The sequence below is a fragment of the Anas acuta genome, chromosome 10, assembly GCF_963932015.1.
Source record: "Anas acuta chromosome 10, bAnaAcu1.1, whole genome shotgun sequence".
NCBI lineage: Eukaryota > Metazoa > Chordata > Aves > Anseriformes > Anatidae > Anas > Anas acuta.
The window spans coordinates 292113-303094 of record NC_088988.1 but is presented as its reverse complement, the minus strand read 5'-3'; the positions used below and the strand labels follow the sequence as shown (position 1 = coordinate 303094).

General features: G+C 56.8%; 2 protein-coding genes across 4 annotated transcripts; both read right to left on the bottom strand.

The window, feature by feature from the left end:
- Positions 1-126: 126 nt before the first annotated feature.
- On the bottom strand, positions 127-3671 carry DHODH (dihydroorotate dehydrogenase (quinone)). 2 transcript variants are annotated; one of them, XM_068693312.1, is made up of 9 exons: positions 3576-3664; positions 3269-3469; positions 2924-3123; positions 2650-2732; positions 1940-2127; positions 1421-1534; positions 930-1083; positions 699-858; positions 127-590 (listed from the first exon to the last, which is right to left on the bottom strand). In XM_068693312.1, the coding sequence occupies exons 1-9, from the start codon at positions 3591-3593 to the stop codon at positions 536-538; spliced, it is 1173 nt and encodes a 390-aa protein (XP_068549413.1). In that variant the 5' UTR covers positions 3594-3664; the 3' UTR covers positions 127-535. The 2 variants fall into 2 exon arrangements, with proteins under 2 accessions (XP_068549413.1, XP_068549414.1); XM_068693313.1 differs by lacking the exon at positions 3269-3469 and having other exon boundaries at positions 3576-3671.
- A 335-nt stretch (positions 3672-4006) lies between these two features.
- On the bottom strand, positions 4007-10982 carry IST1 (IST1 factor associated with ESCRT-III). 2 transcript variants are annotated; one of them, XM_068693317.1, is made up of 9 exons: positions 10634-10982; positions 9784-9964; positions 9459-9546; positions 9054-9137; positions 8529-8639; positions 7959-8165; positions 6783-6875; positions 5580-5628; positions 4007-4548 (listed from the first exon to the last, which is right to left on the bottom strand). In XM_068693317.1, exons 1-9 carry the CDS (start codon positions 10719-10721, stop codon positions 4349-4351), a joined length of 1101 nt encoding a protein of 366 aa, XP_068549418.1. In that variant the 5' UTR covers positions 10722-10982; the 3' UTR covers positions 4007-4348. The 2 variants fall into 2 exon arrangements, with proteins under 2 accessions (XP_068549418.1, XP_068549419.1); XM_068693318.1 differs by having other exon boundaries at positions 10618-10756.

Here is a 10982-nt window from a genome sequence, read left to right as displayed (position 1 = left end):
TCAGGCACGGGGCTGCGTGGGGCGGCTTCCAGCACCAGCAAGAGGCACGGGGCAGAGCACAGAGCGAGGATCCCTCTCAGCTGAGCCTGACCAGCCCAAAGGGCATCCCCAGAGCAGGACACGGGACCAGGTGAGCCAAACGTTTATTGACACTCAGGCAGGAGCTGGGGAGCACGGGCAGGTAACAGCACGGTGTGCGGAGCGGGGCAGGGAGGAGGGACCCTGCTCTGGGGACTGCACTGCGGGAGGACCCAGAGCCAGCAGCACGAGCTGGCTGCAGGGTCCCTGGCAAAGGGACACCCATCACCCCACAGCTGGGGAACCAGCCCACAGGAAAGCCCTGAGCAGCTGCGGCAGCGTGGAGGTCCCTTCCCCTGCTTCCCACCGGTGCAGCCCCAGCTCCACGTAGCACTAACCCTTCCCCAGGGCACAGAGCAGGGCCTTGTCTTGGTCCCAGCCTGCCCACGCTAGAAGCATCACGGCCGTCCCTGCTTTGCCATGCTTCCTCCTGGCCAGACCTCGGTCCTGCGATGCGTCAGCGCCGGTGATCTGCTCCAACTGCCTCCATGACACTCTTGAAGCCCTGCTCCCTGATGAGAAACAGCGCGTGATGGCCTGGCTGGCACAGCCCCGCGGCACCAGCACGCAGCTGCCCAGAGCCTCCAAGGCCCCGGGGAGGCGGCCGGCCCCTCCCTCACCTCAGCAGCTCCTCCAGCTCACGCTTCACCGCCCCCACCACCAGCGGCCCTTGGTACACGAGCGCCGTGTACAGCTGCACGAGCGAGGCTCCGGCACGGATCTTCTCCAGGGCATCACGGCCGCTGCTCACCCCACCCACGCCGATGATGGGCACCTGGCCTGCAGGCAGGCAGGGGGGCAGGTCAGCGGGGCGAGGCCAGCACACGCCCCCAGTCCCGCCCTGCCCCTACCTTGGGTGAGGGCGTACATCTCCCTCACTGTCTGCGTGGAGAGCTCCCGCAGGGGCTTCCCACTGAGGCCCCCAGGCTCCAGGCGCTGCATGCTCTGGAGGCCCTGGGGCCGACTGACGGTAGTGTTGGTGACAATCAGGCCGTCCACACCTAGCTGAGGGACACAGCTGCGTGAGGACACAGCTGCTGCAAGCAGCCCCTGAGCCTCATCCGCGAGCTGCCAGGCCAGCCGGGACTCCCCCCAGCACTGTGCCCAGAGACAAAGCAGCCACCACTGACTGCACAGTGCCTGGGGTCTGCTGGGACGCACGCAGCTACTCGGAACACTGACTGCAGCCAGCCAGAGCTGCTCGTCTGCCTGTCCCTTCAGAGGACGCTCGTCAGGATCACCAGCATCCTGCCCCACGCTGAGGCCAGGCAGGGGGTGCACAGGCCCAGCTCCTCAGCAGCCTCCCCTTCCCGCTGCCATTGTGCCGCCCCCGTCCCCTCACCTCGCACACGACGCTGGCTATGTCCTGCTTGTCCTGCAGAGTCAGGTCTGGGGCAATCTTCACCAGCACAGCTGGCTTGTGCTTGCAGGGCAGCGTGTCCCTCTCTGCCAGCACCTACGGGGTACACACAGGGACACGCGGCAGTGTGTCGGGGACACGCACCTCCTGCTCCGGGCCAGGGGGACCGTGTGCACCCGCAGCCACAGGGACAGACCCTGTTGTCCCCACACTGCACCACCGATGGGACAGGCACCCAGCAACACGGCCTGGGGCACACAATGCGCACGAGTTGTGGGGCAAAGGCAGGACTGCGGTAACTCCTGATGTCATGGGATGCTCCTTGCAGGAGCAGAGCAGAGCAGAGGGCAGTATCTTGCTGTTCACTTGCCCTTTGCTGGAGTACAGTGCCCTGGGGCACTCAGCGCCAGCCCATGGGATCAACGGCCGAGCAGGGGACATCTTGGTGGCTCTGCCCACTGCCCCAGGGAGCCACACTCCTCCCTGCGTGGGGTCACCCACCTTGGTCAGCAGGTCCCGCAGCTCAGCCTTGCCCTGCAAGTCCCGCAGCCCTGGGGTGTTTGGGCTGGACACATTCACAACCAGGTAGTCCGCCAAGGGTCCCAGCACTCGGACCCCAGCCACGTAGTCAGCTGCAGCATCTGTAGAGCTCTTGTTCTTGCCCAGGTTGACTCCGAGAGGCATCCCCGCTAGAACACAGACACGTCTGAGCCAGTGCAGCAGGACCAACCACCATCCGAGGGGCCACAGGACCCGACAAGGGAGGTCCCATACTAGCTAAAAGCAATGTGGGGATAAACAATCCAAGAGTTTGATGGAGCTGGGACCTGAGACTGTCCTGCAGCCCCAGGAGCATCACTGTGCTGGCATGGTCAGCACCTCCCAGCACTGCAGCCTCCAGCTGGGCCACCCAGTACAGGCTGCCTATGGAAACGACCCAGATGGGGCCCTGTTGACTTTGGCTAGTCTCAGCCAATGCATCCATCCCCAAGCAGCAAGCAGAGCCTCTACTGCAAAGGAACTGGCAGGAGAAAGGTGCTTGGTCACAGCCTTGAGAGCTCTTACTGTCCACGTACACGTTGCCTTGGCCAGCTCCTGGATGCTGTTCCAAGGCACTGGCATTGTACGCCTTCCCTGACCTGCAGCTAGCTGGAAGACCCCCAAATCCACGCTGCCAACCCCCAGAGCAAAGGTTTACAAGCTTGCCTCACCACCAGTGAGTTTGCGCTGTGTCTCCTGGCGGGCCCGCAGCCTGCGTTCCACTGCAGCGTGGCCGTGACTGTTGAATCCATACCTGGAACAGAAAAGGCAAGGTTCAGGACCAGGCTGGTGCACCACACGGGACACAGAATTGTGAGGAGGGCTCCACAGCTCCGCTCAGCGCACCCAGCGCAGCTGCAACCACAGAGCAGAGGATGGTGCTGGGGCCACCCGAACGCCTCCCCACACCGCCAGCACCCGGCTGGACACCTTGTGTGCCCCCACCTGTTAATGACCGCCTCGTCCTCCAGCAGCCGGAAAACCCTGGGCTTGGGGTTTCCCTCCTGGGGCTCGGGCGTGACGGTGCCCACCTCCACGAAGCCGAAGCCCACCTTGTACAGCCCGTCCACAGCCTCGCCGTGCTTGTCGAAGCCAGCCGCCAGGCCCAGCGGGTTGCGGAACCGCCGCCCGAGGACGCGCACCTCCTGTGGGGCAGCGCCGCCTGCGGACACCGGCCCGGCCCGGGGCCTCGCCCCCGGCCCCTCCCCCGCACCGGGAGCCCCCCGCGGGTACCCGGACCCCCGCCCCCCCCCCCGGGGCTCCCCCCTCCCCCCATCCGCAGAGCCGTACCAGCGCGGGGCCGTCGGGGCGCGCGGCCGGCAGCAGCCCGCAGGCGGCGGCCCTCAGGGCCAGGCCGTGCGCGGTCTCCGGGGGGAGGCAGCGCAGCGCGGGCAGCGCCGCCGCCTGCAGCCGCTCGTCGCCCGCCGCCAGCGCCGAGCCCAGCAGCAGCCCGCAGCCGCCCAGCGCCGCCGCCAGCGCCCGCAGGCGCCGCTGCGTGAGGCCGTCAGCACCGGGGCGGGCACCGGGACCGGCACCGACCCCGGGCCCCCCGCCCCGCTCCCCTCCCGCCGCCCCCCGCCCGGCCCCGGCCGCTCACGCGCAGCGGCGCCGCCATCTTGCCCGGCCCAAGGTGTGCAGCGGCACTTCCGGGAACCCGGCCCAGGGATTGGCGGAGGCCGAGGCGGCCCAGCCAATAGAGACGCGGGATCCCAAGAGAAGGTCCCGCCCCCTGCACCTGCAGCCCCGCCCCCGCCCCGCCCCCGCCGCCAGCTGGGAGCGGCCCCCCCGGGCCCCGCCCCAGCCCCCCGGGCACAGGGGCTGCAGGGCTGCGGAGCCCCAAGGGCAGCGCTCCTCGCAAGGCTGCTGCCTGCCTCGGCCCCCAGGAGTTAAATCTTACCCAAGGGACTTAAAAAAAAGAAAAAAAAAAAAAGACAATGCCCCTGTCCACACACACCATAAGGCGGCGCAGGGCACCTGGTGGCTGACGCTGCCCTTGAGCCCACACACACACACACACAGGACGCCCGGTTAGAATTTCAACCTTCATCACCCCTCTCTGGGGAAGGCAGCACAGCTGCTGCGGCCAGCCAGGAACGGCAGCCACAACGTCCAACACGGGTTTCCTCTATAGCTACCCGGACTGGTGCAAACTGTTCCCTGCTTCAGTCTCACAAGGCTCCCCACAGTTCAACTCCTGGAGCAACGACTGGGGAAGCTGCAGCGTTTGGTTTAAGTACAGCAGGAAGAGAGCTCAAAAAGAGGAGTGTTCGTTTGAGGTTAATATAGGAAACCGATTTCAGGGCGGAGTGTTTTAGAGAGAAGTTAATCACAGCTCCTGCCCTTCTCACAGGAGTTAGAGCCCACTCAGTCTTAGGTTTTCTTCTTTAGCTCCTCAAATCTCCGAGAAAGATCATCAAAGTCAATGTCTTCAGAGGCAGAAGAATTGGTGCCAGCAGATGCTGTTGGCAGTGTGTCCGGCACGGAAGGTAACTCAGGCAACACAAAGTTATCAATGGTATTAGGAGGTCCAGCTCTTGGTTTTGGAGAAGGTTCTGACTTGGGTCCAGGCCCTATTTAGAATAAAAGGAGTTATCATTTCACCTCACTCATTATCACACTCGTTAGGCCAGAAAGAGACACAGAAACACATGCAAGAAGATCCTGCAATCAAAAAGGCAGCACCAATGACCAGTGGTCACACAGCTCTAACTGCACTTAGGCTCAGTGGGGAAAAGGTTTATAAGGCTGCAAGGAGCTGCAGCCGTGACAGACCTGGACTGGTGACCCCACCCTACAGATGTACTCGACTGTAGAAGATGGGCTGCACCATGGGGATTCAAGTCCCAGTTTTCTCCATTCCAACACCCCCTAAAGGGACACGTAGGTATCATGTGCTCCTATCACCCAAATGTCAAACTGAAGTGTACCAATCCCAGTGCAACGGCAGGCCTACCTCCACCATACACCACCACCACCTTCCGAAGGACCCCGTGAGATTGTCAGAAATCTTTGCTGGAGCTGGCAAGGGTTTACTTACTTTAAAACCTACTCTGCCCTTATCTGCTACAGATTATAAGTGCTTTCAAAGCATACAGAGCAGAAGCACACTGTACAAAGCTGAAGAAATTGTGACCCAATTACGATACATGAAGCATCTCAGAAGCATGTAGGCAGAGGGACAGATACCAACTCCTCCTGCTAGCCCTGCTGCACTGCATGTGGCCTCAATGCTGACACTAACACAAGCGTATCTACCTCTCAGTGCTTACTTCTTTATTTCTGTTCCTGCAAAAACTGTTCTATAAAGTATATTATCATTTTAATCCGTTGCTTGCTCATTTTATTCTGCAAACTGATGAGATAAGCTGAAGACCTAGTACTGATGCCAAAGTCAAACTCTAGTTGTTAAGTTTCCCAGATCCAATGTGTTTGGGAATACTCTCCACTTCTGCCATAGGCTTCTCCCAACACATTTTGAAAGCAGGATTTGAGTTCAGTTCCACATATTATTCCCTATAATGAAAGTTCACTCCCAGGGACGCTAGGATATCCCAGCCTTACCCACAGCCCCAAACCACCCTATGTCTCTTGGCATACTCACCAGCCACCGGCGCAGAAGAAGCATCCTTGTCAGCGTTAGGCTCATCAATCTGAAACAGGCTCTCAGTTACTATCACTCTTTCCTAGCAGGCACAGAATCCCCCAGCTGTACAGGCACAACTCAAGTGCAAAAGCAGCCACACTCATGCACAGCAATGCACATGCCACACCTCCCCAAGAAGACAGATAAACCCTTGCTTCCAGCACACTCCAAAGAACCTGAATCTCTTCCCAAGAAAAGGAGGCACTGCTTCCATTTCCCTGTCCCTCCTTGTCAATCAAAGCAGCTTCATTGGCCATAACTTGGTACCAGATAAGCAGCACATCTACTAGCAGGTCTAAAAGTATTTATCAAGGACAAAAGCGGGAGAAGACTGCCCTCTTCATCCACGTAAGCACAGCAACTGCTTCCTTTCACAAGCAATAGATAAGCCCTTGTGATCAGCAGCAACGTAAGAAATGATCTCTTCAGAAGTCTTGAACCCACTGGGCCAAAGGCCCACAGCATGGTCAGTTTTGCTGGAAGAACTCCTCCTTCCTGCTGGGCTGCAGTCAGTGCCATCTATCTGCACCTAGCTGACAGCTGCTGTACCTGTGCCTGCATCTCCTGGACTCAAAGGTACGCACAACTGTTGGGCTATACTTGTTGCTATTCATGGCATCGCAGAGACAAACATGTCACCAAAAAAAAGAAAAAAAAAGAGATGTGATCATGAACTGCAACAAAACCAAGCATGGAAAGCAAACTCCAGACTTCCCTTTCTTCTCCCCGATGACTTAGAAAAGTCTGGGAAAGGAAGAGTGCTTAAATGTTCTTCAGCTGGGTCAGCCAAAATTTTCATCCAGACTACCTACGTATTAGTTCAAACGCCATAATGAGACAGCCTGAAAGCGATAAACCTGTCGCATTACAAAAACAGGATCCAGGGTCTCTGCTCATCAACTGTTTATCATCATTTTAACAACACGGTAAAAATAAACCTTGGCTTTCCTCTGCAGTTAAAATACACAGAGGAATGAGGAAATTCTCACAAGACTCTTTCTCATCACACACCCACATTCACCACACCCAAAGCAATGCTGAGCACCACCCCAAAAGCTCCAAAGGTCGACAGCAACGTGCTTAATGAATGGCTTCCACCGCCCTCCTCTCAAGTTTCCCTCTGCTACCCACAGCGGTGGGTGATTCAGCTCAGGCACTTACAGATTCGTATGTTGGTGGGTTTGCTGGAATTGGCGGTGGATGAATGTTAGTAAAAGGCTGGTAGGTCCCCACCGGCAGGCCACTGAAGTTGTCCTGTACAGAGAGAAATTGAACAGTCACACGCCAGTCAAGTCACCTGAGAGCCACCATGGGACACAATACATCTACAGCTGCTACGGGAGTCAGAGAAAGTGGTAGTTTAAGGTAAGTATCCAACTTGATATAGATTATGCTCACTAGGAACAGATTCTCAAGTTTTAATCAGACACAGTCACCTGCAGCCACTGAACAGCACTACAAGTTATTCTAAAGAACCATCACGAGTAAACACTTCATCCCATGCAGTATTATAAATACCAGGTAATAAAAATGTGGAACACTCTGCCTTAAGCATTCTTGAGCCATCTCTCCTGAGTGCAACACCACAGAATGGGAAGGAACTCTCTATGGCTCACTGAAGGCTTTGTATGTATTACCCGTACTTGTAAAGCAACAGTGCCTCAAAGGTCTAGACTTAGAGCAAGTCCCCAGATTATTTATGCCTGGATCTTCAGCCTGCTGACAGCACTTGGCCCAGATTTTCCATGAAAAACACCACATTGTCGGGTCTTTATTAAGATACCAGGCCAACCCGCTGTTTTGCCACTCCCCAGATATCCTGTTAACAGCCAAGAAAGGTGCTCTTTATGGCTTCTGCCTTCCATTCCCACAGCAAATCATCTCAGAGCTGCTGGCCTAGTCCCCTCCCAACTTGGGTCTAAAAGCAAGGCACTTCTGCATTTTCCTTTGCTGTTCCCATCCCATAAAACTCACTTGATTTCCTTGACTGAACCTTGGCACGCTACCAGCCTACCAAGTTCAAAGTGCTGCTCCAACCCCAGGACAAAAGCCTGACAGTCAGAAGACTGCCTCAGGAGTTAGGTCTGGACTCCTCTGGTCCCTGAATGCAGAGGGCTGGCTGGAGAACAGTGGGAGGAATCTCCACAGTCAAGAAGCAACGAGAAGCTTCAGCTATGCTGCCAACAATTTCCACCTCAGGCAGTTTCACAGTTACAAGATGGCCTTCTGACACATCACGCTGGCAGGTACAGATACTTCCCAATCGGCAGGGACAGGGCTAAGCATCACAACCAGTCCTCCACAGAAGAAAGGCAAGCTCAAACCAAAGCCACTTACCGGTCCCTTTGGAGGTGGATAGGAGAAGGGTGGATTTGGTGACGGCATGGGCATAGGCATCGGCACTGGCACAGGCACTAATCCATCAAGACCAACCAGTGGGGCAGTAAATCCACCTCCTCCTCCCCCTCCATGGCCGCCCTTCTTCACATCATCAGTGAATCCCACGTCAATCAGATCTGCCTCCACGCCTGTAGGGGCTTCAGCCTGGGGAGGGAAGAAGAATCTCTTTTCTGATCACAACCCTCTGAACAGCGTTAGATGCAGGTTTTGTCTCTGGACAAGATGGGACAAAGTCAGAAGGACAGAATGGACAGCAACTGCATTAATGGAAGTCAGAAGAGAGACCAGACTGCAACATGACAACAGCCATATGCCACAGTATGGGAAGTAGCAGGGATCCTGCTATGCTAGTACGCTAGGACTGTACAGAAGGCATCAAAGCACAGCTACCACCAAGTTTGGTGCAACATTTCAGACTGGTGCTCTGAACACCCACCCAAGTACTAATGGGAAAATTCCGTCACAATAACACAGAAGGGAGCTACAGACCTGCAGTGCCTCACTCACCATCACCACCGAGTCAGGCTCGTAGGGCACATTGTAGTTCTTGGCAATCTCAATGAGGTATCTCTCCACCAGAATCTTGGGTGGTGCCTCCACACTCAGCTTGTGCATCAGCTGGAACACAAGGGAGCAGAGATGCTCACGAGGAACGGGGCAGCACAACACAGCCGGGCTCTGTCCCAGCCAGGGCCACCTGCCGTGGGGAGCACAGCGCAGCGCTGAGGAGCCCTTTCCTCCCAGCACAGCACTGCCACAGGGGAGCCTGCTGGCAGCCACGGGGCTGGGCTCCCCGTGCCCTGAGCCTCTCCGTCCACAGGCAGCACAGGCAGACCCCACCTGCCAGGCACCTCAGCACCACGCTCCTGTGCTTCAAGGCCGGCAAGCCCCAGCAGCGCAGCCGTCCCACCCCACCCTGCAGCGAGCCGCAGGCATCGGCCACTGGCCACAGGAATAAGTGGCAGAAAGCCACAGCAGACAGATCTGTTCTGCCAGCTGAAGCTGGCTGTAGCTGTTCTACCAGTTCATTACCCTGTCATTAACTGTTCCAATCTGGTTTGTCCGGCACAGCTTCCCGTACTCCTTGCTGTATTTGGCACACAGCTGGTCAGCAACCTGCAGCAGGAGAGGAACTCTGGGAACATGCACAGCCTTGCTTTCCCCCAGCCACACATTCCACGTTTCCTGCAGCCCCACAGCCCTCCCTGCCTCTATTTGCTCTCATTTCTGGCACCAAGAGAGCCCAGCTCATCAGCCTCAACTGTCCCTGAGGCTCCACGGTTCCTTGTAAAAATGAAACCTGGGCGGGGTCTCCACCTGCAGAGCTGGTAAGGTTATGTCCTTTGCCTTAAAGGCAGAGTCTCGGGCAAAAGCTTCCATCAGTTTCTCACAGTGTCACCCCCACCCTGCTAACACCTCTCAAACAACCCTACTCACAATCTTTAACTCAGCCACTTCTGACTGGAGCCGTGGTGCAGCCCAAATCAGTGTAGAGACCGCTTCTGCCAGGCCAGAGTCCAGCTCCCTAGGGACAACAGAAGTCTTTGCAGCCCTCAAGCTGCTCAGCCTTAAAGTCCCCGACCTCCATTCCAAGCTCCAGAGACTTCCCCATCTGGGGAAGAAAAGGCCTCTGGAGGCCCTAGGACACTGGGACAAACACGGGTGCCCTTCTGTATCCCAGGTGTGCCCCCAGCAGTTCCCCGCCCTGAGCCCAAGGGGCCTGGACCCTCTCCCACAGCACACCCTCTAGTCCAGAGCTTACTTCATGGACTGAATCAAGCCAAAGCGGGCTAGCAGCAGATCGCAGTACAGCTCCAGGATCTCCATGGCCTCCACGAGGTAATCTTCACGGATGATATGTTCCACACGAATCCTGGCACGCTCATCTTTTCCAGCTGCCAGATAATCTGCGATCTCCTTCCTTGCCTTCTGGGCCAGCTCAGCTACAACACATATCCCAAAGCCAGTCACTGTGCTGCCAGAGGTTGCTGCCTCCAAATTCCCCCGCAGCCCCCACCACACATATCCATCACCAGCTTCTCTCTCTCCATTGAGCCTCTGCAGTGCAAGACACGCAGCCACAGCTTAATGGAGCCTTTGTGTCTCAGTCCACGCATACCAACTCACAGGAGAAAGGGCAGTGGGCTTTTGGCTGTTAGAGACACTTCTACACCTTCAATTACCTTGCAGAGTCGATCAAGACCATGGGGTAAATCTCTTAGCTACGTCTGATCAGGGCAGAGCAGCCCAGGTGGGGAGAGACATGCACAGGAAATTCCTCACTGTGCTAGAGGCACAGACGGGCCAGGAGATGGTCCTCTGGGCAAAGTGGACCATCCCTCACACACAGCCCACAGCTGTGACCCCGCACACCTTGTCAGCTGCACTCTGACACCTGCCAGGGAGCTGGATGGAGGCCGCACCACGGCCAACCTGTTCCTGTGGGGACCCACGCACCAGGGCAGAACACAAGGCCTGGATCCAGCAAGGAAGAGCAGAAGGCTACTCCATCCTTGGCCCGTGAAACTCCCCCGACCCCAGAAAAACCATCTTCTCGAGTCTCCTGAGCCCCAAAAGCATCCTGGGTCACACCTACCCCCTCAAATACTCACTCTTCTTCTTCTCCAGCAGTTTGAGGCGATTGATGACAAGGCGTAGGTTAACTCGCAGGCGTTCAGCTTTGAATCCAGAGCCCAACATGATGATTCTGTGGGAGAAGACGAGAAGGTCATCACCACCAGCAACCGATGGTCACACCAGAAGAACACTGGTTAATGCTTTACTCAGAAAAATATTAAATTCAATGAAGGCAAATGCTGGTTTCTAGAAGGGCGACTGATGCTCTGTGCTTGTCAGCGTTCAAGAGGCATTTGGACAACGCCGTCAATAATATGCTTTAACTTTTGGTTAGCCCTGAAGTGGTCAGGGAGTTGGACTCCACCATCATTGCACTTAACTATT

Bases quoted from the DNA above. Each gene is read 5' to 3' on its own strand.
- DHODH (XM_068693312.1), bottom strand. The intron at 1,535-1,939 runs GTGGGTGACCCC...TGTACCCCGTAG, and splicing joins TGCGGGACCTGCTGACCAAG to GTGCTGGCAGAGAGGGACAC. The intron at 591-698 runs GTGAGGGAGGGG...GTTTCTCATCAG, and splicing joins GAGCTGGAGGAGCTGCTGAG to GGAGCAGGGCTTCAAGAGTG.
- IST1 (XM_068693317.1), bottom strand. From the start codon at position 10,721: ATGTTGGGCTCTGGATTCAAAGCTGAACGCCTGCGAGTTAACCTACGC. The intron at 9,965-10,633 runs GTGAGTATTTGA...TATGTGTTGTAG, and splicing joins ACTGCTGGAGAAGAAGAAGA to CTGAGCTGGCCCAGAAGGCA. The intron at 8,640-9,053 runs GTAATGAACTGG...CTTGTGTTCCAG, and splicing joins TTGGAACAGTTAATGACAGG to CTGATGCACAAGCTGAGTGT.